This window comes from Semicossyphus pulcher, unplaced genomic scaffold (genome assembly GCF_022749685.1).
Source record: "Semicossyphus pulcher isolate SPU_LCO1_2020_fin unplaced genomic scaffold, fSemPul1.0.p SCAF_23, whole genome shotgun sequence".
Taxonomy (NCBI): Eukaryota; Metazoa; Chordata; class Actinopteri; order Labriformes; family Labridae; genus Semicossyphus; species Semicossyphus pulcher.
Genome location: NW_027211697.1, coordinates 11,892,552 through 11,918,168, shown reverse-complemented (window position 1 = coordinate 11,918,168; position 25,617 = coordinate 11,892,552). Strand labels below are relative to the sequence as shown.

Below are 25,617 nucleotides of genomic sequence, written 5' to 3'. Positions count from 1 at the left end.
CGGAGCCAACCGTGGACGTCACACATGCAGCACTGTCTGGATATCTGGGAAGTGTGCTCCCGCAGTTACCGTTTATCACCACAGGTGGCGCCAAAGAGAACGAAACTGAGATCTTCGAGATTAGCGCTTTAAACTGTTTTCTTGAGAAGAAACATAAAATATCTTAAAGACATAAACAAACCAATAACCGTTCTAAAAGGGACAATGCTGCTTACTTATTTGCTTAAATGTGTTAAAACATTTAAAATGGTTACAAAGACTGAAACATGTTCTTCTGCTGACATCATAATGTCGTTGGAGAAATGAGCCAAAGCAGCTGATAAAAGCTCTTAAGTCTTTGGAGCAGCTTCAGCCTTCAGAAAGTGTTTGTACCCTACAGTGAGCTCCTAACTCTTGCAGTGAATCACAGTCTGTGGGCTCCTGCATGTACAGTATGACTGTATTATTCACAAAGGAGGCCACAGTCACACACATCTGCCCCCACATCTGCATTTCTGCTTGTGTGTGCAGGTTTATAAATCTAAGTTCAGCTGACTCTCCTCTCGGGAGCTTCGTATGGATTCTAACAATCTGTGTTTATCAAAGGGCCTGTGTGTGTGTGTCGGCATGTGAGAGAGGTCACGTGTCTCGCTTGAAACGTGTGTTAAGTGGTTTTTAATGTCTCCTAAATGACTTTTATTTGATTAACAAATCCCCTGAATGTTTTAATGCACAACATGAAACACTTCATTACACCAAATCAAATGCAACCTTTGAATCTGACTAACTTTAAAGGGCCAGTTCGCCGATTTTCAACCTCAGTCCTGTCATGCTATTATGGAGAGCTAATGCCATTATTGTAGGAAAAACAATGCAGTTTGGCTCTGTGCCTTTAGAGGACACTATCTGCTTCTCCAATGGGCCTGGAAAACCTCCGCCAGACTATGTAAAGCGCGTCACTTGGCGGAGGGTTCAAAATCGTCAGGTTTCAAACCTGAAGATTTTAGACGATCCACCGGTATATTCTTGTCGTATTTCAGATTCTGTCCCGCTCTGAGCCGTTGCCTGCAGCGAAACGGTAGCGTTTCACTCTAGCGTCTGTTGCTGGGCCGTTCCTTTCAGAGGGAGGGGCGCAATGCATGCTGAGTGTTGTAGGAATGTAGAATGGACGAAACCACAAGCTGTTTTTACAACTTCCTCCACAGCTATGGCGCCAATTTTAAATATTATTGCTTCCATCGATTACAGAGAACACCAGCTTTGACTGACAGTGGCTTTGTCCAGGGGTGAACTGCTCCTTTAATTGTAAGTCAGGATGGATGATGGATGGGTGGAGATCAAACATGTCTTAAAAACATCAGATGCAAACAAAATGCAAAAACACTCTGCAGGTTTTTTCTTACTAGTCTCTTTTTTTCCTCGTCCATTTGCTTTGTATCGGGTTTCAGTGTAAAGGATACACTGTAAATGCTCTGTATTGTAGTTTATCCACAACCTAATTATAGCCTTTTGTGAGGACATATAATATATAATAGAGAATATAAGCACATTACTTGGATGATAATATTTGCTTTAGCGGCTTCATACAAACTGTACCGTGAACACCGAAATATGCAGCAGTGATGCGTGTCGTATCTCTGCCGCTTTGTGTTCAAAAAAGACTCATTGTGTTTCTTATTGACGCTGTCTCCGCTGTCTCATTGTTATTAGACCCTCCATCTCTCACAGGCTGCTCACAACCGTTCACTCAGCCCACACTAGAGTAGTCTCTGTGTGTTTTTGTCTCCTGTGTTTGTAATATATAAAGCATCAATCTGTGCCCAGACACACCTATAAAAACACAGTCTATCTGCTGAAAAGAAACCACATTTCAATGTGTGTGTGTGTGTGTGTGTGTGTGTGTTTGTGGGCCTGGAAGCATGCATTTAAGCTTTTGTGCCCCGTAATTGGTGCACACACTTACCACTTATCTGTCTCACAGAAATTACAAAACAGACACAGCATTGGAAAGTTTCCGTGTTCAGCGATTTCTGCGCAGTAGTCCTCGCCTCGCCTCGCCTCTGTTTGTCTCTCTCCGTCGGGACAGGCTGCATGTGGCCTTTTGTTCAAGTCTTCGGCTGGACTCATAAATCACGCGCACAGTACGGCGCGGTGGCACAGGTGAGAGCCGGGTGGATTTATCATCACGGCAGGGGATTGGAAGGGGAATCTGATGGCGGTGGGTGCGGCCTGCAGCGCTCCGTAAGACAGGAGAGAACATATAGGTGTAGAGAAAGGCGACACGGGGATCAATTCATTTGTGCACACTTGGAGAAACAAAACAAGAGATATATGGCCAGATCAGCTACAGTCGCACACATGCACTGAGACAGATGGCCTTTAGGAGAACGAAACAAATGTCTTGTTGAAGTCCGCTGTGGTTCAAGGCACGTGTGATTGCATGTCAGCAAAGATACAATCCTGAGAAACAATCAGCTGAGCTTTCCCAAGGGGATTACCTTTTGTAGTTTTTCAATTAGAAACAAAATTTTATAAACGTCCAGCAGAGAATTGAGGCCAGTCCCTCCAGGATTGTGGCTTATGGGTTCAAGTTCACAGCATTAAAACATAGTTCAGTCAATTGCAATCTCTCAGAGGTTTCCAGCGTGCCGCGTAGGCGCACCAAGTTTAAAGATTACTCCGGGGGGCAACATCCATTTGACCTGGCTGCAGCAAATCTGCTTCGTGTGTAGGTCTAAAGCTCTCGGTGTATTATTTCTCACTATCCATCTTCCGTCGTAAAGGAAGCGGCGTGCTTTGTGCCACAGTGTAAGTAAAACACAAAAGCTTCTCAAAATGAGTCATGCTAAATGAGCAGGCTTGCCAGTGGTGAGTAAGACAAAGTGTGACAGAGCAGAGCGGAGAGAATATGAAAGGATGACATATACAAACAAGAAAGAGGACCAATCTGAGAGAGGAACAGTATGAAAGTCAGTAAACACAGAAGACAGCTCTGTGCAGGAGGTGAAGTGCAGCCAGCTCCTCAGCCAGCAAGCCAGTCAGTAAGTGGGTCCACTACAGGGGGCTTATGTTTATATTGGGGTTAGGCTGAAGCGCCGTGTTGTGTAATATGCTCAAGTTAATGCGCTGTAATAAATGGGCAAATCCCCCGAAAGCCTGTCCATTATGACAGAAACACAAGGCATTTAGACAGGCCTGGCGGTCCCTTTGTTTGATTCAGAGGGAGGCAGGGAGCTCACAGTGAGCCTCCATCAGCCCCTGGGAGACACCGTGGACATGACGGATAGTCAGAGACATGCGCCTCTGGCTCCTCTCCCAGGGCGCGGGAGGTCAGTTTGCTTGCGAGCGAGAGGAGAAGTGGTTGTGGAGCGTCACACAAGTGCACAAGCAATCACTGAAAGTGTGCACAAGCCATGCAAGGCTTACACAGAAACAGCTGCTGAGAATCAGGTCTGTTGTGCAACATGTGCACATGTACACACATGGACGGAGCAGCACAGTTTGGGTCAGTTCATATCAGTAACAGAGTAAATGCACTGTGAAATTCACGGCTGGATTGTAGTTTCATTGCACTGTATATACATTAAAATAAGGGGACCCCAGCTGCTTGTGTGTTATTCTCTCATGCACTTGCATGTTCGTTCCTCCATCACACCCACAGCCAGCAGTGGTTCTCAGCAGATGCTTTTCACGCGCCTTCTTGCTCTGCACTGCCACAGTGTCGGGCAAATTGCACAGCAGATGTGATAGCTCTATTATACAGTCATCCAGAATTGGCAAACAATAAAACAGCTGTGCATATGTGCGATGCATTTTTGTGTGTTTATGTCCATTTGTGCGTGTTTGATCTAACGTTCTGATCGTTTCCCTCCCAGCCATGAAATCAGGAGGCACCCAGCTGAAGCTGATCATGACTTTCCAGAACTACGGACAAGCGCTGTTCAAGCCCATGAAGTGAGTAGTACGGCAGCTGACTGCATCACATCATCATTGTTAAAAGTTTCTAGCTGTTTCTGAGCTTTAGACACATTCTCATTTTTCAGCAAATCATTTTCACCCTGAAATAACCAACATCACAAATCTGTTTGATACGCTTGGTTTGATGCGCCCACTTGGAATGCATACGTTTCAAGAGTGCTACATGAAATCTCATCTGAATACGTGCCAAGCACTGCCGCCGCATCTTTCGGTGCGTTCATATGCACAGCTCTCCCTTCTGTGTGATCTTTTTCTGTCAGCTTTTTAATTAACATCAACAGGCTTATGTGTTAATTAAAATGAGCATCGAGCCGTCGTGAAGACGTCTTCGGGGAGGCATATACGCTGGCAAAGGCGCATTGCACATGAAAAAGAAATGCCCTCCCTCTCTTAGCTGTCTGAATTTTGCCCGATGAATTCCCACGCCGACACGGATAAACAGTGTCCAGGCCAACTGGGCTGCGATCAGAAGTAATTGCTCAGGAGTCTGGTTTGATTGCTGTGAAATGTAGAATGGTTTTCTACATGAGAGCCTCGGTATTTGATTTCTGGGAGGGAGAGAGGGAGGGAGAGATGGAGACAGAGAAAAACTGGTGAGGGATGCTTCCAAGTGAACCAAGCTCACTACCAAACCAACCACAGTCCCATCAGGCGGAGGATGAAGAGTTCAAGCCTGTGAGCTCAACATCAGCTGGACAATGAGGGATGAAATGTTGCTGCTGAATATCTCCTCTCTGTCAGGGCAGAGAGTTCATACCCTTATTCAGCTCCTCTTTACTTAAATGCGACGGCACTTTAACCCTTAATATAAACACAAAACAGCAGCAACATCAGATGTATTGACTCTTTATCCCGTGTCCTAACTCGGCGTTTTATCTCAAGGTCAATCAGTGGCTGGGTTTCAGAACGTAACACTGTGTTTACCAAACTGGCCTGTGAGCATTTATTGTAGCTTTCATACACGCAAACCATTCAAGGCATCGATAGCATCGCCATATCTGACCACTAAGGCCTAATCTCCACACTCAGGGACTTGTGCATGAGTGCTTAGTGCTGTCCCACTGTCAGATCAGCAAGTGTGTGAGGGCTCTGATGCGCCAAATTACAGACTTTCCATGAGTCTGCATATCTGCAGACTTTCCTGTGGGACTTACCCAGGGTTCATAGCGAACTTGGTGATGTATACAAACATGATTGTTCGTACATTGAAGTAGGATTCAATAAAGTTTGACCAAAAAATAATAATAAATGTAAAACAATGCGAGCGTGGACGGTGACGGGAACCGCAAATACGTTTATCTGTAAGTGACAACATTAAACATTCCCAAATGATTAACATTAATGTCTAGTTTGTTAAATAAAGCTTATCTTATCTTAAAATATGTAAACACTGTGAGACACACAGATACATGCTGCAGGTCGGCTTTAATTAGATTCAATGGCCCGTCTGGTTTCCAGGCAACGTGTGATGCCATGACAGCGCGTCCCATTCCTCATTTTCCCTCACGCACTGCACGCCTGACGCCATTAACGTCTGTGTTCAGTGCTGAGGCTTTAGATTGGAATTGTGTGTGTCTGTGTGAGTATTGTTCAGCGGCTATTAGACCGGACAAAGCATTCAGGGTCGACTTCCAGGCAACATGGACGATCAGACAGTATGTGTGCATGCATGAGGTGCATGTTCGAATGTGAAGGCAGGATGGGTGGTGGGGTGTGGCCGGGCCATTGGGTATCACTGGAAAGTCTTACATCGTCAGCATATATGCAAAGTCTTGTGATACACATGTGTGGGTAGGGGTGGGCGATATGACCTAAAATATATATGCCGGTATCGGTATTATATCGAGGTATTACAAAATGAAAACTCTTTTTGCTGTATTGTTAATGTAAGGGAACACATCAATGTGTTTTCATGTACATATAAACTATTAACAATGACACTTTAAAGTCTGTTTTCACCCCTCCTTATTTTACCACACTTGGTTCAGCGACTACAAACAGACTTGTGGGCTGCAACTAGGTTACTTGTCATCTACCGTTTCTAACGGTGTTCAAACGTATGTTTAATCAGCGTGAGCAGGCCCCGCGACGGTAACTTCTGGAAACTCGCGTGTCCTACTTCCTGTCGCCAAACGCACAACCTCACGCTGCCACTCCGCGGTACCTCTGCTCCGTGAACGGTCCCTTCATGCGGCCACAGCACCGGGATGAAGATCCGCGGGGGACGTATTCACTGAAAAGCCAACTTCCGTAACTGCGCGGCGACATTATATATGGCGGCTGCAGCATTGCGCGCATCTTTACAGGCAAGTGACACACACACCCTTTATGCAGAGCGTCAGGTCTCTGTGTGACTTTTCCTGTCGATACGTTTGTGTTTATCACAATGTTGATGTTGTCGTGGCAGAATGTGACACCTATGTGCGGGGTTCTCGCTGCCCCTCAGGAGTGAAGGTGGTGTCAGTGAGTGTCTGCATGACAAAATATATTTAAATTCCAATGCAACTTATAATATATCCAACATAAAACACAGGCTTATCAGAATGGTCTTTAGGCTTGAATTTGTAGATGTTCTGAATTGTACTTTCATATCACTACCAGGGTATGAGAATCCAGAGGGTGATTAAATTCTATGATGCTATGATTGAAATGAGGCTGTGAACTTATTAAAGACTGCATATGCAACACTTAGCGCTTGAACATATAAGAGGAAGTGCTGATTTCTTACAGTGGATTTAAGCAAAGCGGTCTTTCTCAGTAGCTGTCAGAAGCCGTTCTGACAGTAATTACATGTCAGTTTCTGAATTATATGCTACAGATTCCTGCAGTTCTTTATTTAGCCTGTCATTTCTTATTCAAAGTGCCTGCTTTGACTGTCACAGTCATCTGTCTCCAGTGTTTACAGATATTGTACAAAAGTCTTCAGAGCGGAAAGACAAAAATATCAGAGTTTTCTGAGAGGAATAATGTGAAGAGGTAACCTTTGTTCTACTTTTGTGGAGGTTTGGTTGTTTCAGTTTTGGCATTGATGTGTCCCACTTTTATTTTTGGAACTATGGTGCATTCTGGGTACAGTAGTTCAGAGCGTTGCTGTGTCGGGCTGTTTTTCTTCACCTGTCCCATTGTGCTGCATCAAGTGGTGCTTCAAAGAGGCTTTGATGTTACAGGCCTCCTTTGAGCCCAATGCAAATGTGTACACTGGCATGGGCCAGGAGACTGCACAGGCTGACAGCTTGCCAGACACCTCCACACGATGTTTTCCCCGCGTGCAGCTCTGGGAAAAAAGTTTGGAGCTTTGTTTTATCTGTCTGAGCAACTTTATGATTTAAAGCGGGTCGAAACTGCTTGATGGTTGTTCATACTTGATTGGTTTTTGTACAGATGTTCCGATACCGTATTTACAAGACTTTTACTAGGCTTGAGTATCTCTTATTCAAGTGCGATTAAAAAACATCCATCCATTATCTTTACCGCTTATCCTGTTCAGGGTCGCGGGGGGCTGGAGCCAATCCCAGCTGTCATTGGGCGAGAGGCGGGGTTACACCCTGGACTGATCGATTAAAAAACATACACATACTATAATTTATTATTATTTAATGGCTTAATACTACCAACCCTTTATGAGTGTCATTTCACCTTCAAAAAAGGGTGAGCACCCTGAAACAATTTGGACTATTTTGGCCTCTCATGAGGGTGTTGGATTGGTGCACTGGCTGGCTTACATGCCCCATCAGTACCTGATGTATCTGAGGTATTTCAGATACTGGTATCAGCTCTAGTTTTGTTGCAGCTCAGTGTTAAAGATCAAATCTCTCCTGAGAATGTTTACCAGACAATCAAACGTACAGAAATATTGTTCCTTAGTTGGGGATACTTTCGATAATTTACAGGTCAATTCATGCAAAACTACAGGCGTCTATACTTGGTTACATTCAAGGTGGTATGAGCATTGAATCCCCATCAAACAACATAGTTACAATTTGAAGTGAAGATGTCGGATGGCTGTGAGTGAAAGGGTCAAAGGCTGTCGAGGAAGACGAGAAATCAAGCCGCAAAAGGGAAAGGGCTGCTGTTGGATGACCAATGAGAAGCACATACAGACCAGAGGGTAGGGAGCGGTTTTCACTGCCAACCTGTCAAGGAACCGGCTCTTCCAGCTGGAGCCAGGTTACATGCCCAGTAAAGACCCTCCATGCCAGGCCTCCGTGTCTGTCTGGCTGCAGTCCCCGGGGCCCATGCTGCCCATCCCCTGCCAAGATCCTGGTTTATGGTGTGTATACAGAATGTTCATGTCATGCTAATTGGATTTGTCAGATGGATGGTTGGGGGATTGCGGAAGGAGGTGTAAGCCTTAGATATGCAAAGAAAGAATTAATTTCTCCATCACTCTCTGTCTGACGACCGTGTTTCCGCCCCCCCCTCGCTTTGATTGTGTTGATAGTCTCACAGCTCAAAATGGTTTATGCATCGCAAGAATAGCCCAAATGACTTTGATCGTCCCTGTTTGTTGTGTGCGTGCCGCAGCTGCGCCGAGAGCTGTTGTATCAAAGCGCAGGGTTCATTACATGCGAAGATATGTGCTAGAACGTATATGTAGGGCACACATGCCCATCCTTAAGCACCGTGGGGAATCGGGATGCATCCCCGTCAGCATGAACCAGACCGGTTGTGACAAGCATGGGCTCTTAGCGCTAGTAAAGCCAGTGGGGTTAGCCATGTAGCGCCTTAGCTGCAACACCCAAGAGGCTGCTTGTTTTTTATCCTCTTCAGGCTGTTTCATAAGCACAAGTCCGTTGCAGGGCCTCGGCACATCTACTGCACCCCAGTTCGGTTATGACATCCCTCTGTTGATCCACTCTCTTGAGATGGGAATCCTGTTTGGAATAAAAACATGTAACATCCTCCAGAGATAATCCCTCCCTGCTGATCATGAAAGATTGATGATTTTATTATTGATTTTCATGCATTCATGTAAAGTGCAGGAGGAAACGGAGCTGCTCATAAAGTGTCTCTGATGGCTTGTGGTCTCTGCGGAGATTACCTGCTGACTACAAATATTTCCTCTTTACAGGAAGTGCCGTTTAATCTTCTTCAACCACAGAGATTTTCAATCCATACGCTCAGATCACGATCCTGTAAACTCGAGACTAGACAACAAGCATCTGCGGACCACATGATAATAAAAGCTGCTTCACAGATTGAGTCGTCTCTCACGTCTTTCACACAAACAAGATTCCGTCCTGAATAGTTTCAGATTACAGAAAAAAGCCTGATCACACGGATCCCTCCTGATCCAAACAAGCCCCTTTGTAAAGAACCTGAACATCTCATTTCATGGCGTCATTACATGCACATGCATGCACATTAACACACTGTAGATCGACATATGTATGTAGATGTATGAATACATGTCATGCAATGCATGAACGCAAACATAATCCCCTCCTGGATTTCTCATCATCTTAATGAACATCTTTTAGTATCAGAGCTTTAACTCTGTGAACTCTGCAGTCAATAAACCATGAACATTTGTAAAAGTATTACGATTATGTTGACGCAGAAAAATATATCGATCAAAAAACATTATAAATGTAGAAAGATAGATATCAGACCGCCTCCTGCTGCACACGTTTTACACCACGTTACATAATGTAAAGACATCGATAACCTTTGTCCAACATGATGACGCGGAAGATGAAAGTCTTTTCTCTCTGCTGCAAAAAGAATAAACCTTCAATTATTACAGCGTTTGTTTTAGATTCATTTAAAAGTGATTGTGTAAAATATTTTTTTTTTTACACGTTGTTTTGCCATATTTTTCTGTAGTTCTGTAAAAAAAGATTTAAACATGAACATGCCTTTTAAACGTTTAACAAAGGCTTCCTGTTTGCAAACAGATAAAATAATTCGGTTAAAGGCAGAGCTGGCATTCAGCGCTCCGAGCGAGCTGTGCTGTGACAGACAGTTTATTTATTGAAACATAAACATGTCTTCTAAAGAAATCAGCATACCTACACCTGCCTGTTCTTCTGGGGGTGAGAATCAATCTCTCTCTCTCCGGCCGGGCGGGGATTTGAATTTTCCGCCATCATTACCACACGGTTGCTAGACTAAAGTTAAGTGACGCTGTGATGCATTCAAAGACGCTCCGTTACCCGCGAGACAGCCGCGAGAACACGCGAGACAGCCGCGGTAGTGCTGATTTTTTTCACATGGAATATTAATTTTAATATCCGAATTTAGAATATTCCTTGACAACACTATTATGCTGCATGTAACATAACGTAACAACGCCATTGGCAAACGTGCAGCATGGTGACGTGGAGGACGGCCGTCTCAGCTTTCTGCAGACAGAATGACGTCTCCAACTATTCTAGCTTTTATGTGAGATTGATTTAAGCAGGATCATATAAAACACATTCCCCCCCGCGTTCAAAAGTTGTACAGAAAATAGTTGTTGGCATCACGTCTATTTTTTTAATTGTCTTCAATTGTTTCCTCAAAGAGCTCCCAGGGGAGCCGTAAGAATGCCGCTGGCTTTAATAGGTTGGATGCACTTTTGAGAGGTGCCGTCTCAGCTCTCATCTCTGGGTGTGTGCACAGATAAAGCATGTTACTATAGACAGCTGCTCGCACAGCTGCTGCTCACGCACACACACACTCACAGACGTACACACACACACAAGCTCCAGTTAGAAGGGCGCTGTGGGGGTGACAGAGTTCGTGCACCCTCCGTCACCCGTGGGCCGGTGCTGTAAAAATCAGCGAGCAGAGCCGCAGCTGCAGCGGCTCACTCAGAGCTGAGGGCGTATCACACAGAAGATGATGACGGCGAGCCCACACTCTGCCTGCACACACAGAAGAACAGTAGCTCATTCAGTCTCAACCAATAACATTTAACACTGACCTAATGATTTTAAATCCAAGAGCATTAAAGCACAAAAGTCCTCGACCTGTCGTCCAAGATGAAGCTTCATGTGCTGATTCTGACCTCAATCCTGCACATTATAAAAGCTTCAGCTGTCCCTTCCATCTCTCACTTCCTGATTGGTTATGTAAACTTTGGCCGCACGACTTTGAGCCTGCAGAACCGAGCTTGGCAGGGAGAGGCTCCTCAGGTTTTCTGCGGCCCCCGCTGTGTCGTCCTGGCATCAGAGCGGCCTCACATTCGTCCCACTGAGTCGACTCATGTCACACAAGCACAGCAGAGCAATCAGCTGGCAGCGGGCAGAGCAGCTCAGGATGCCAAGCAATTTGTCAAACCTGGCTGTTGAAAACAATGACAATCTGCAGAGAGCAGGTGTGGCTCGATCACAAGTGGGCAGAGAGGGCCTGAAATGTGAAATTAAGTGTGTGTGTGTTTGCTTTTGCAGGACGCATATTCTGTCAAAGTTTTTACTTTTCTTTGTGCATCCTCGTTTCATTTCTCATTGTTAATATTTGTGCTTTAGAACACGGAGGTCGGTGGTAGATTATTGAACGGTTTATCCTTCTTTGACTGGGCATGTGTGAAGAACAGGATGTTTGAGGGAGCTCCCTCTCTCTGTGTTCGGTGGATCAGATGGAGACAGGGAAATAGTTAAAAGTTGCGTAACAGTGTTGCACGTTTCCAAATGCAACCAACTGACCAGATTCCTGTTGAGATTCGTCGTTTTCATTTGTTACGAAACCATTTTTTTTGTTTGTTTACAGCGTAGGTTTTTGAAGATTTCAAAGTGATAAACGAAAAAAAACATTAGACCTCGCAGAGTCAGTGTGAACTCTAAATCTAGGAACCATAACAGCTTCCTGACCTGCTGTTTTTATATCAAACATGATTAATCAAAGCTAAATCTTTGATGTTGATGGTTTATGGTAAAGGAGCTCAATGATTTCTGACCCTACATTGCAGAAGTAGTTTTTCCTCTATGTGGTGAGGCAGAAAGTACGTGTGTGGGGGTCGGGGTGTAACACCTCGCTCGTCCACGGTTGGCTCCGGTTGTAACTCTTGATTTTCCTGGCTGACGGTCGCTTTCCTTTTCAGACTGTTTGCTTCATCTGAGCGTCGAGTTTGTTTCTTTTTCTTTGGATTTTCACTTCTTGTTGAAGTTGTATCTGTAGTCATCCATCTTTCCTTTGTTTGTTCAGCCATAGTAGATTACTGTTTACTCGCAACACTTGCAGAGAGCGGAAAAGCAGCCGTTTAGCTCCGCCTACCCTCTCTGGCAGACCAACCACTGCTGGCTGATGGAAAACGCGTCACTAACTGGGCACCGCCACAGACACCCAGTCTGTAATACAGTGGGCCAGAGGCTCAGTCACCATTGTGTTACCTCATTCGGTGATAGATAGAGACTAAACAGACATTCATTTAAATGAAAATCTTCCAAACTACCACTTTAGCCGTGATCACAGTCTTTCTCTAAATTTAAAAATAGATTCTTACACAGACTATCATTCTTGTCTGGCAACAGTGTCGAGGTCAGCAGGTGAAATTAAAGCTAACTAACCTTGTGATGTAATGACTTCTGCTATTAGCCTGTTTGTCTGCTGCGTCCCACACCCGCCTCTATTCAACATTTTATTGTCTCTTGCTCTCTCCTCCACACACACGCACACACACACACACACACATACACACACAGAATGAGTGTTGTGGTGTCAGAACATCTGTTTCTCGTGCAGCTTTGTACTCAGGCAGCCCCAGCAGCTCTTCTTTAAGCTCTGGGCCTTATTGACTCCCTCCGCAGGCCTTTAAGATTAATTCAGTATTTAAGTAACTCTAATGTGGCTCGTCTTACGCTGCCTCTTTTCTCTCCTCCCCCCCACTCCCGCTCCTCTTTCAACCTGCTCTGACCTCGCTCCTTCTCCTCCTTTATTCAGTCTCTCAGAGGAGCGTTTCTGTCCTCCCGCTTCAGGCTGAAACTATTACAGCGTCAATCATCTCTGCATGAATTTCTACTCTTTGTTTGTATATTGCCCTCATTTACACTCATATTAATGTTTCTCCATGTAAACAAACACACTTAATGAAATACTCTCCGTTGCACGCTTCCACGTTGCCTAGCAAACGATGTGGGTTGTTTGCATGCGTTTGAATTTGAAGTGTTAATAGCTGAGTAACCATGCACGCACTAATACGTGTGTGTGTGTGTGTATTTGGTGTGTGTGTGTGTGTTTTATGTCCGGTGTAGTCAGTGTGTGGGCGCTGTGATGCGGTGACCTCTCGTAGGCTGTGAGATGAGCCGGTTAATTAGTGCGACGCTTTAACAGTCGTGTAACCAGCTGCATTCAGCGGTTTGTCACATCTGCCTCGTCATCCACACACACACATAAAACACACACAAACATGTAGTTGAGAATTTGAGTTAGCTTAGTGAAGTCTTAATAAAGTCTTGAGCGTGTGATGTTTTAATTGAAGTGTCAATCACGTGTGTGTGTGATCTGCTGATTATCTTTTTATGTCCTGTCATTAAAATGTGTGTTTGGTTTCTGCAGTCACTTTGCATCCCTCATAATTACCTCTGACTCTCCTCCGTTTGCAGGAGGCTCTCTCCACTCTCTCATGTTCCTCTCTCTCAGAGTCTGTGTGGTTTTTCTGGTGACTATTCTTGATTCCATTGATTTCTGACTCCCAGCACACGTCCTGAAAAACAGAGGACCGTCTTATTTTAGCCTCCCCAGCCTCCTGTCCTGCCGTCTCTCACACGCTCGCATAAAGACATCTCTCATGAATGTTTTACTAGGTCAGCTCCTGAGGAAGTGCCGCCGCTCATCCCCGCCGCTCCTTCCTCTCTCCGTCCTCCATCCCGTTCATGCTCCTTTTTGGACTTGTTTGTTTGACTCGCTGAGGCGGCACTAATCCTCGGCTTGTCCCTCTCCTTCTCGTTCGGAGCCGCTCGCTCGCTGTATTTTTAGATCCTCTCCGTTTTTCTCTCTGTCTGTCTAACAAGTGTTTACGCTCTCACAGTGTGATGTGGCAGAGCTGCGAGTACCCTAATCTTAATGTGATTACAGGCCAGCTGAGTTGCTGGAGATGATACTATGAGTGATGTGTGTGTTTGTGTCTTTGTGCGGTTAGTGTCGGTGTTGAATTAGCTCGTAAAGAATCACCAAATCACAAACCTGCTTAAAGGAAAATCCAGTTTCTTACAAACTTGGTGTTTGTGTTATAGAGTTAAATAGTTGATAGGATAGTGATGCAGTCAGCGCTCTTATTTGGAACATTTTAGATATTTTAGAGTTCAATAAGCCAGATAGCAGGGAACGTTCCCATAACATTGGCTAACATTACATTACAAGTTCTAATACGTTAGAAAGAAAACGTTTTAATCTAATACTCAAAGAACGTTTTAAGGATGTTTATCATTTCAAATAAAGTTATTGTAATGTTAAAACTTGAGCTGTCCCAATCCACGGGGGATGCTCCATTCATAGCCTGCGTAGACATTAAAGCCGAACTGAAATGAGACCGCTGAAGCCGCTCCTGTCGCCTAGCAACAAGAAGCTACCGGGATAACTAGCTAGCATAACTAACGTTGCATAACTTAACCTCTTAATTTGTTTCAAGGGCCCTTTCATTTTCTTAAACATGTGTAACACTTGCTATTCAATTGAGTTGAAACCAAATACGTTTACATTTTAAAGTCTATTCCTTGGTCGTTTAAATGTCCGCCATTTCTTTTGAATTAGCGCGCAATGCATCTCGGGATACGGTGGGCCGCGAAGGAGGCACCCAATGGATCCTTCACGGCCGGGGAAACGGAGGACGCATTTGTTGGCCGCATCTCAAGGAGCCTTCGAATTGGGACAGCCTTTGACGCGCTTCTGTGACGCAATCGGCCTTCAAAGGCTGCAGCCGCTGGATTGGGACACAGCTTTAAACTAAAACAAAATGTTTCAAACATTCTGAAGATGTTTTCAGGATGTTATTGAGGCCTGGGATGTCAGAACGCCTTTTATAAAACATTTGCTCAGTGTTACATAAAAACAAAGCTAGAACATGCTCACTCCAACATTGTGAGGATCCTTTCAGGATGTTAGTACGGCCTGAACTATCAGACGTGATTTATAAAACGTTCCTGAAATGTGATTTGAACATTCTCACTGCAACTTTCTGAAAATGGTCTCAGAGAACGTTCTCCTGCTATTAAAAGGAACATTCTGGGAATCTGTGGTTTCTGTGTTGACCAATCACATATCAGCAGGCTGCGGCGTATGCAGGAAGAACAGTCGTGTGGAGAGCAAAAGCAGGTGGAACGTAATGCACCATAATGACATCCAGACTCCCATCAGCAGCTATCTGATGATGATTTAGCTTCTTATTGATCTCTATAAACAATCTGCAGCAAGTTCAGCTAACAATCTGTTCTAGATCTAAAATTCAACTTGAGATAAATTCGCTTGACGCTGTGTCACAAAAGCCGTTCATTGGCTTCACTATCGCACATCCCACGATGTGACTATTGCACACGTGCAAATCGCATCGTTCAGCCCGAGCGAACGGTGAATCGGGCTCAGCAGAGGGAAATGTTTCAGGGATGTGTTTAACATTATATCTGGGGCCGCCTTAATACTGCCTGCGTTATGACTTAATCAAGACGTCTGTCCTTATATTTGACTCACAGACTGTTATATGTGTTTGCATCTGGGTTGTAGACTGTAGAGTGTTCTGACTGGAGCGTCTGTGCCCCTCTGTGCTACATCAGAGTGCATCTCGGTTTTTGCAATTGAGCTTGCTTGTTGTGGCGACTGGGCCCGTTTTATTGCTGCCTTGCGTGGTTATGCTGCTCAGCCAGCCTAACGTGTCATTACCGTCTAAAATACTGTATGGGGGAATTCCTAAGCTTCCCGCGAGGAATGTTGCTGTCGCATTTGTCTGGAATGCTGAAAATTCATTTCCCTCCAGGAGGTGAGTTCCAGACATCAGAAGTGAGCGTTTGTTTTTACGAGGCGAGGAAAGCGTGCCAAACCTTGACTTGTGTCGCGGATAGTTTGTGAACTTAAGAGTAAAGTATGTGCTGAAATTGCACTAAACATCCCAGGATGGTTTTCTTTAACGAGCACTCAGAAACGTTGCGTTTAATTGTGAGGAACTCTCAAAGGCTAATTGTCATCTGAGCGCTGTGGTGAACACACTACCTGCGATTTAGACCTTGCATTTTCTCAAATTATCCTGAAAAGTGAGACAACAGCTTGCCGTGTGACATACAATCCTGCTAATGGCCCTGGTGTTTTCCATTTCTCGTCTCCCTCAGAAGCTATAATGAGGATAATTGTTCGGGCTCAGCCGGATAAAAAGGGGGATGATGCTTCTTGTTTTTCATTACGGCGGTCTGAAAATGACAGAGCACACATGCTTCATTGTTACTTTGTCACTAAATCAGCTGTTGCCCCTCAACAATGGGACCACACGCACTGCACCAGCGCTCACAGCCGAGCTCGGTCATTAGATAACGGCCTTTCCCAGGTAGATCCATCACAGTCCACCTGAAGGCCTCTCCAAGCCGAATGAATGAAACATCAGTTCTTCGACGGGGAGAAAGAGAGAGAACATTGTGGCTCTGTAACTTTGTCCTTTGTGATCGTACGAGCAGAGGTTAATACATCCATTGTGGGCCGGGCGTGTGCATGTCTGAGCCTGTCCCATGCAAGGTGGCAATTAGGGTGTGTGTGACTCCCCCTATCCCCCTGACAGAGTCCAGTGGAAGGGGAGGAGAATGCAATCATTGTCTGCCAATTAAACCAGAGGAGGGTTCTGCCTGGCTTTGCCCATTGTCAGGGCAGGATGTAGGAGGGGCGGCGGCGGCCAGGTCTGGTATCACCGGGCCAGGGAAGCAGGAACCTGATCCAGGGGCTTGCCTGGGTCACCCCTCCCCTCAACTCCCACTCACCTTTTTGCAGCTCCGGGCGGCACTGATGCAAACAGAGGAGCCTCTGTGCCGGAGGTGCAGGAAGAGTCTCGCATAGTGCCGCTACAGTGAGATATAAAAAGCACAGACTGATGTGTGTGTGCTGTCTGCATGTTTCTGCCTCCTCTTACACTATTTTAATTATGTTGGATGTAACAATGGACGGAGAAGACTTTCAGTTTCTGTATGTGTGATATTTATTATTTGATTACGTCTAAGAACAGAATAGCATCCACAACAGTTTGGCTAGTAGAGTCTCTCCATCTTCATCACCCCTCTATGGTCCCGACCAAGCAGAAGCAGCCGCCGCCTGGGGGGAGAAATGAAGCCAGTGAGGATGTGCCAAAAACTGCAGTTCTTCAAGTGGCCACTTCAGACTGGCTGCAAAAGTCAGTCGATCCATTAAGCTGCAGATTAAAATGCTTTCATGGAAAAAATCAGAAGCGGCGCCCAGTTAGTGACGCGTTTTCCATCAGCCAGCAGTGGTTGGTCTGCCAGAGAGGGTAGGCGGAGCTAAGCGGCTGCTTTTCCCGTCTCTGCAAGTGTTGCGAGTAAACAGTAATCTACTATGGCTGAACAAACAAAGAAAAGATGGATGACTACAGATACAACTTCAACAAGAAGTGAAAATCAAAAGAAGAAGAAACAAACTCGACGCTCAGATGAAGCAAACAGTCTGAAAAGGAAAGCGACCGTCAGCCAGGAAAATCAAGAGTTACAACCGGAGCCAACCGTGGACGTCACACACGCGGCACTGTCTGGATATCTGGGAAGTGTGCTCCTGCAATTACCGTTTATCGCCACAGGTGGCGCCAAAGAGAACGAAATTGAGATCTAAGAGATTGGAACTTTAACTTATACTCGGTCTTAAATTTGCATAAATTAAAAGTCAGGCGTCACCAAATGATGTACTGAATTTCAACTCAATGTGTCTGATATATGTTGAAACATTTTGTGTAAACCAAATGCTACTGTCAGTGGTGACGAAGGAAAAATCAGGGGATCAACACAGTCAGAGCGATTTATTTTTTGGATCCATGAAAGTCTGCACAAGATTTCATGGCAATACATCTCATGGTTGTTGAGATATTTCTGTCTGGACCAAAGTGGTGGACCAGCCAAACCACAGCCCTGCATCACTGTCCCCTATAAATACTAACGCTTCTCAACCTTACGTACGGTCACACAAGTCTTTTGTTGGTGCTGTGGAGGTTTTGATAACACAGTTTCGCAAGATGTTATTGTGCCCCTCTTGTGCGGTATATACAGAAGGAGGTGCGATGCAAAAACAATACATCACCACTACAAGATGATGCACTGGGACCCTGTCTGCAGGGACGTTCAAGGTCAGGTTACACAGAGCAGCTGTCATACGATGATGCATGCTCGGTGCCTCTTGATGCGCCGTATGACCAATAACAGCGCAGAGAACATTGGAGAGCATCTTGCTCGGTTTCGTTTGCTTTCTTCTCATTGTGAGCATCACTTGGTAATCTGTCTTGAGAGGCGTCCTAGCATACAGAATGTACAGAATTGGTCTCATTCATTTCACATATAGAATAACTCTCTTCATCCTCAAGTGCAATAGACTCACTCCATCCCACTTAGCTCTTACACAAGGATAAATGCAACCCTTGGACCTGTTTTTCCAGTGGTCTCACCACTTCCTCCTTTGCCGCCGTCACCCACTCATGACCACAATGACATCTCTCAGCCACCACTTAGCCTCTGATTGATGGTTTCTATTTAGGAAACGGCATCTGACCACAAACCACGGAGCACAACAAGACTGTTGACAGGTCTAAATAGAAAAGTTCAGCTGTGGGAGAAAACGACGCACAAACAGCCGTGCCTCGATTTGGGGGCCTCGGCTGAAAATGGCTTTCCGGAAAGACTCTTATGATTGCTTTCTTGGTTGAGGTATCAAAGTTTTGAGTTTCATGTAGTTAGGTTTCACTCGGTTGTGTGCAATCAATTTTGGCTGTGAGGAGAAGCGGCAGCGTTGAAAATAAACGACAGCCTGCTAAAAATTGAGTTGTGCCCTCTCCGAGCTGAAGGAAGTGATGGATGAACTGCAGGAGCTTGTAACTTTCAGCAATGAACAGAACAGGTTGTTGCGTCTACCCCGAAGCCTCTTGGGTAATTAATAAACACATTCATTAGGAGGCAGCACCACTAAATCAAACGCTAGTCGGTCATCAGTCATGCACTGCTGGAATATGGCATTTCAACAAGCCTCATATCGGGCTAATTGGGGGAAAATGGTATCAAGTCTTTCAAGCAGTTTCAGCATCTGTCAGAAAAATAAAGAACGCTGCCAAATTATTTCTTGGATCTTTTGCTCTGTGCATTTATGTGTGTGTGTTTGCATCTGACAGACTTTATCGGCAAATTTAGTTTAAGTAAACGCAGATGGGGAGGGGAGTGACGGGCCTGCAGCCACAGTGTCCTTCAGGAGAAGGAAATCAGATTGTGAGAGGAACAGGAAGGACAGGAAGGAGAGGGATAAGTGATGCAGATTGTAGATTCATTGGTGACTTGTAAATAGCCAGGGCACCTTAAGGTGGCAGGGTCATCTTCAGTGGACACTGCCTGAGGAAGAGATGAAGAGATGTCGCTGTGGAAGAAAGAGAGAGAGCGAGAAAGCGTATGTGTGCATTTCTCTTATCTTAATCGGATTGTTTTTGATGAGACACCTTAAGAAATTGACCTCCAAAATGCTTACTCACAATCCAATTAACTTATCTTGGCTCAAACTGCACAGGCACGCTCCGTGTCCTGGATGAGAGTGGAGTGTTCACGTTTTCCCTTGCGTGTGCGTGTCTGTGTGGGGCAGTCGGCCCGGAAAATTTATGCTTCCCAGGATTTAACATAATTTGCTCTAATTGGTGTTTGCTGTTCAGCATCTACTTAGCGATAATCAAATAAATTCTTAATGGTGTGTACCGCGGGCTGGTTCCACGATGGACCTGAATGCAGAGCCTCTCAGTCAAGATTCACACTTTAAAAAGGGTTGATTCATATAGTTCTGGCAGGTGTTTCAGTCTCCTCTTCCTCTGTGCTTATTCTAGTCTAGTTATCTGCCAACTTCCACTCAGGGAATCTGCTTTGAATTGGATCCCAAGAGGAGAACGTGATTGTGTTTTGACCCTGTTCTGATGTATTTTTTTTAGCCTGTTATAACCTCAAATTGATTTTGGTGAAGAAGAACATGCAGTTTGGAAACACAGCATTACTCCAGCTTTGAAGACGGCTTCAGTTCAATTCAACATGTTATTTGTGTTCAAACCAGGCGGCAACCTCGGGAGCCGGGGAATAAAGCCAATACAGAAGGGCCAAAAACTGCAGTACCTCGAGTGGCCACTTGAGGCTGGCTCCAAAAGTGGACGAGATGACAGCTCCCTAAAAGTGAAGCCAAACCCCCCTGCTGACTGGCTGCAGTATAGGTCATAAAGCCCGCCTCCTCCATGTTAACAGATGGGACATGAGTCAAACTATAAAATCAAAATACACGTCAAATACATTTTTCTCAAACATGGTTTCTGTCATTATAGTTAGTTCTTATCATGCTGATTTATGTCTGAGTGTTCATTTTTCTGACAAGTTTACTTTTAATTAGTTGTTTGATGCTGTAAAAATGATTGACAGCTCTGTTGACAAATCCGGCTCCTGCAGCCGATCTGTTCCGGATTAGCAGAGTGGAGGACTATCGGCGAGAGGAGACGTAACTAAAACAATCAGTACAGTCATTGAAGTTTCCATACCTGTGAACGCTAACCTCAGACCGACACAAAGAAGCTGCTCTGCTGTTAAACGCACGTTTTTTTCCGGTGAGTTAAGTGTGTGTTTTGGTTAGCGGAAGTGGCTACGGCCGCCGATCTCTTGTGCGCAACTTGCAAGATGGCAGCGCCGTCATGGGGCCTCGTATGTGTACAATGGGAGCAGATGGAGACGCGTCATCCATCTACATATGCAGTCATTGGTTAATCCCCGTTAGGCTCCATATTAAATAGCCAAACTTTCCAGCAGAACTAAACATGTTTTGTTTTGGGTCTCTGTGGCATATTTCTCTATTCATGACAGCTGTAAGGGTCACTCATTTCAATTATATCAGGGCTTACAATATGCATAACTGGGGGCCGCTGTGAGTGACAGGTGGATGCTGCTAGCTGTCTGCTCGGTGTCCCCTCAGCTAATTCAGTGACTGGACTGAAGCTCTAACTTTGTTCCTGGTGATTTTTCGCGCTGCTGTACGACTGTGCTTTTGCTTATTCGAACACTCACTGCATAACGTCTGTGCTTCATTGTGTTCACTGAGTGAAGTTGAAATATTATTTGATTGATATGTTCGCTCTAATTGGAAACTGGAATGCAACAGGATAATTATCTCGGTGATTAGCCAGCTAATCAATTATCCATGGCTCCAGTAAAGAGACACGGTGACCGCCAAAATGTCGAACTCGAGGCTTCACAGAGGCAGTTGACAAACCAATGGACGCCATCACAGTGGCTGCATCTATTATTAATACAGTCTGTGGTTCAGACTTTAGATACGACAGCATCCATGCTTATAATTACCCTTCATGTTGCAGATGAGAGGAAATTCAGACGGAGACGAGAAACCCTTAAGTTAATCCCCCTCAGCGTGAGTGGAGGGACTACTTTTTGCCAGCCCTGCACTTTCTGCAGTCGACTGACATGCTCAGACTGGGATTTTTTTCCTCCTCCTCTCATCAGCTTCAGCTTACATGACATGCTGAATACCAGCGTTTCATGCTGAGTCCCTGTGAGATGAAGACTCATGGTAATGCTCATTGATTTTGCGAGCAGGCAGGAGCAAAAAACTTGCACATACACACACTCACACACACACTCGTACAGGTAAAGCTCTTAAAACCCCCCATTGATCTCAACAGGCTCAGAGCTATCCAGTTTGTTTTTCACTGTGGAAGCAATGTCAGCCTTTTTTTTGATCTTCGGCTGCCTCAGTAAGACCAGAAGTATAAATGCGGATGCTGTTTATTCCTTTTCCCACGTTATTTAAGTCAAATCTGGCCGTCTGTCTTTTGAAGTGTTCCTCCCTCCCTCCTGTGGAGCTCTGGATCTGTGAGGGATGGAGACAACTGTTCGAGCTTTCTGCAGGAATTTCCTGCTGGACTTTGCTCCCCCCCCTCTTAATTTGCATTGGTGCCCCTACATCGTGGCTGCTTTTTGAGACACTACGGGCTGTTCGGTGTCGTATTTGTGGTGGTGTGAAAGGAAATAACCATCCGCGGCATTCTTACGTTCCCAGGGAATCTTTGCATGCCTCATTTTATGGTGGATCGCCTGGGTAGGATGTTCGGTTTGTTATAGCTGTCAGAGTTTTGGAGACTTTTTTGGAACAGGTGGTCTTAAAAAAAACCCGCTGTTTAAGATCCAATATAAGTATTAATGTAGGAGAATATGCCGAGGAAAGCTGCAGGAGAGATCACATTCTGTCAGCGTGCAGCATCAACACACTTTGAAGCTTATTGTTCTAAACATCCGCAAGCTTGTGCATTTTGCCTTCTAATCACTGCTGACCCAAGAATACCCTTGATGTTTGTGTTTGTTCTGCATAATTCATAGTTCAAATTCTGTGCAAAGCCTGTCATGAATTGCGCACCCAGTGAAGGATTGTCTCAGACTTGTGCTATTGAAAACGGTTAATCCTCTGTGGATGGATATGTAAATACGACCGAGCGCGGCTCAGTGTTGCTGGAACGCTCGTGATTGTTGCGGATAAACCGATCTGCGTTGTGTTTGTTGTGGGTGACGGCGTGGAAGAGAGAGAGAGAGAGAGAGACAAAGAGAAGGGGAACCTAAAGTACAAAGACCTGCTCCATCCTTGAAGTACATTTAAGAACATATAATCCCCTCTCTGAACACAATCCACATAGATTGTATACCCGTAAACGGCAGTATTATTCCACTATATGAGCCTACAGTTAGTTCACATTTAATGCGTCGATGCCCTCACTGTTACTGCTAATTCCATGATTATTAAAGAAATATGCAGGACTGAATTTCCTTTCACACAAACACACAATCCTCATGACTTGGTTGTCATGTTTTAATGTTAAGATCTTTGAACCTGCAATAAACAAACCAGAACCAAACTTCTTATCCTGGTGAAGACGTTTTTTAATGTTTTGAATAATTAAAGCTCCTGTGAGGAGTTTTTTCGCTGGTTATGAAACAGACTGATATTAATTCTGATGACTCTTTATGAGCTACAAAAGGAAACCAGACCATCAGCGACAAGATTGATTATTTCTGTAAAGTTATTTTAAATGCCTGAAACTGCTGGCGGGGGGGTAGGTGTCAAAGCAGTTAACTGCACGCTGCCTTTGTTTACATTTTACAGGGCAAACATTTAAAGTGAGTGATACATGTGTGAAAGAAAGCAGATTTTTTGTTAAAAACCACCACTTAATAATAATAATACATTTTATTTATATAGCGCTTTAAAAAGGTACTCAAAGGCACTTTACACAAAAGAAAACAGGAGCAACAACAGCAAAAACATTAAGAACATATGCAATGAAAAAGAAAACAATCAGAGTACAAGGCTTACAGTTAAATAAAATATGTATATAAAGGTAATAAAAAGGTAAAAGGAAATAATAACAGATCATTGGTTAAAAGCAGATTTAAATGGGTTTTTAGTGCCGTTTTAAAGGAAGTGAGGGAGAAGTTCGGAGTTGTTGGAGGAGAGAGTTCCAGCAGGCGGGGGCAGCAATATTTGGTTCGGGTGAGAGGGGTGAGGAGGTTGGCATCAGATCTTAGGTTGTGGGTGGGAGTTTATTTAGTATTTAGTGTGTTTACTTAAACATGAACAGGACAAAATCAGCAAAGAGATAAGAGGTACTGCTTTGTCCAGAGGGGGCGCCAAAATCAACACAAGCCAAACGTTCCTCACAGGAGCTTTAAAGTTATCGTCCCGAAGTTCTCAGTTTGGTTTTATTTGGCGACTTAACAGACATTTATTTACATGAGATTATTACTTTAAATAAAGTCAATGTATGTTTTTATTCGAGTCGACATTTGATGTCTCTCTCCAAATATATTATATGTATGCACGTGTGTAAAAAAAAAGGTTTTAAGATACAAAATACTCCAACAATTATATATTTGAAAGGAAAACGTGAAGTTTCAAAATAAGACAATCATCTGTTTTTTTCCCTCCATCATCTGCAGCTGTATGAAAAAGTTAAGCTCTGATGGTAAGCTGTTGTAATATCAAAGATATATACCGCGGTCTGTTTCCTGAGTGAATGAGATGCGACTTAAGAGCGGATGAATCACCAAACAGTTCATCTATTGATACCAGAAAGCCACCAGTGAATACGCTTATTGACTCACATTATTTTGACACGGAGAAGCGCTGATGCATCCGCCAAAATGTGGCTTTGTGAAAACATGAAAATACACAGTGTCACTAATAAGATTTCCTTTTTTCATTCACGTTCCAAGTGCGCTCCCGACTCGGGGATCCTGTTAAGATGATTGTAGGGACGGGATCCCAGAAGCCCAGATATATAATTCTGCAGCTTTGCATCAGGTCTTCAAACACGGAGCTCTACGGAGCGTTGTGCCCAGAGGAACACAGCTGGATATGACACACCAGTCAATTAGGGCCAGAGAAGATAAATATATAAAAAATCTCAGAGCCATTTCAGAAATAGCTCGAAGAGTAATGTAGAGCTCGGAGACGAGAGAGGGAGGGAGATTCAGCCGACATATTCCAGCTGTAATGTGGGGAATTATCTGAAACATAAGCATCGTTAGAGAGTGGCTGTACTTTTAAATGAACATGTTGGAAAGGTGTAAAAAAGCAACAAAAAAGCGCTTAAAATATTTATTCAGATACACATTTTTGTAGACCTAAGAGGGAGTTGACACTTCTGCTAGCCCACACTGAAAGATTTTTCAAATCTTAACAGATGTTGAAAATGTGAGAGAGCCCACACATGACAATATATAATCATAGATGTAACAGTTTTGTTCCTGTAGTGTGTGGAGAGTAATGATTACGCCAACAACCAGAGTCCGACTCTGGAACTGGGAATCTCACAGAATCTCTCGCGATCAAACGAGACTTTACATTAAACAAACATGGCGGACGACAGCAGGAAGAGTTGGCGATGATAGTTTTGGGACTTTTTACTGAAAATTCAGGAAGAAAAAAGAAACTGGATGAAGTGGTGGAGACGGCGTGAACACGTTTGCTTTTGTCGCCATGGCTGCGGTTGTTGTGCTTCCTCCTTCAGTCAGCTCGCTTCCCCATTGGCTGTTGTTTCGTTCCACGTGACAATCCATAGACTGCGTGCTCCGCTGTCCTCAGGGCTCCCCGCACACAACAAGATAACGGATCGTAAATATTGAGTAAAATCCCTCTCAACATCCATCACACCACAGGAACATCTGGAGAGATCGTCTTTAGAACCATCAAAAAATCTTTTTTTTAACTATTGCCTGAAGGGGGGGATCGGGCCCAACAACCGCCTGATTATCTTGTGCTGTGTACCCGGCTTAACGCGACTGTCGTGTTTTATCCTTGTAGAAGAAAGAAGAAGGGACTGACATCTCTCCACGAAAGCGAGAGTCTTATTTGAAATAAATAGAAAGCTTTTGTCACCCTGAGGACGATGCTTTCTGGACCTTTCCGGACTTAAACAAGAGGAGAAAACTCGTGGGTCAAGATTGCATTAAAACTCATTTCCTATTTATGAAGCCCTGCTCTGTT

The 25,617-nt window shown here is 44.4% G+C and overlaps 1 protein-coding gene across 1 annotated transcript in view; it reads left to right on the top strand.

The window, feature by feature from the left end:
* Positions 1 to 25,617, top strand: part of fam20ca (FAM20C golgi associated secretory pathway kinase a) — a 44,072-nt gene that overhangs the window by 2,590 nt on the left and 15,865 nt on the right. The window contains exon 3 of the mRNA XM_069674214.1: positions 3,855 to 3,933. Within this exon, the coding sequence (XP_069530315.1) occupies positions 3,855 to 3,933 (79 nt within the window). The remainder of the gene's footprint in view (positions 1 to 3,854; positions 3,934 to 25,617) is intronic.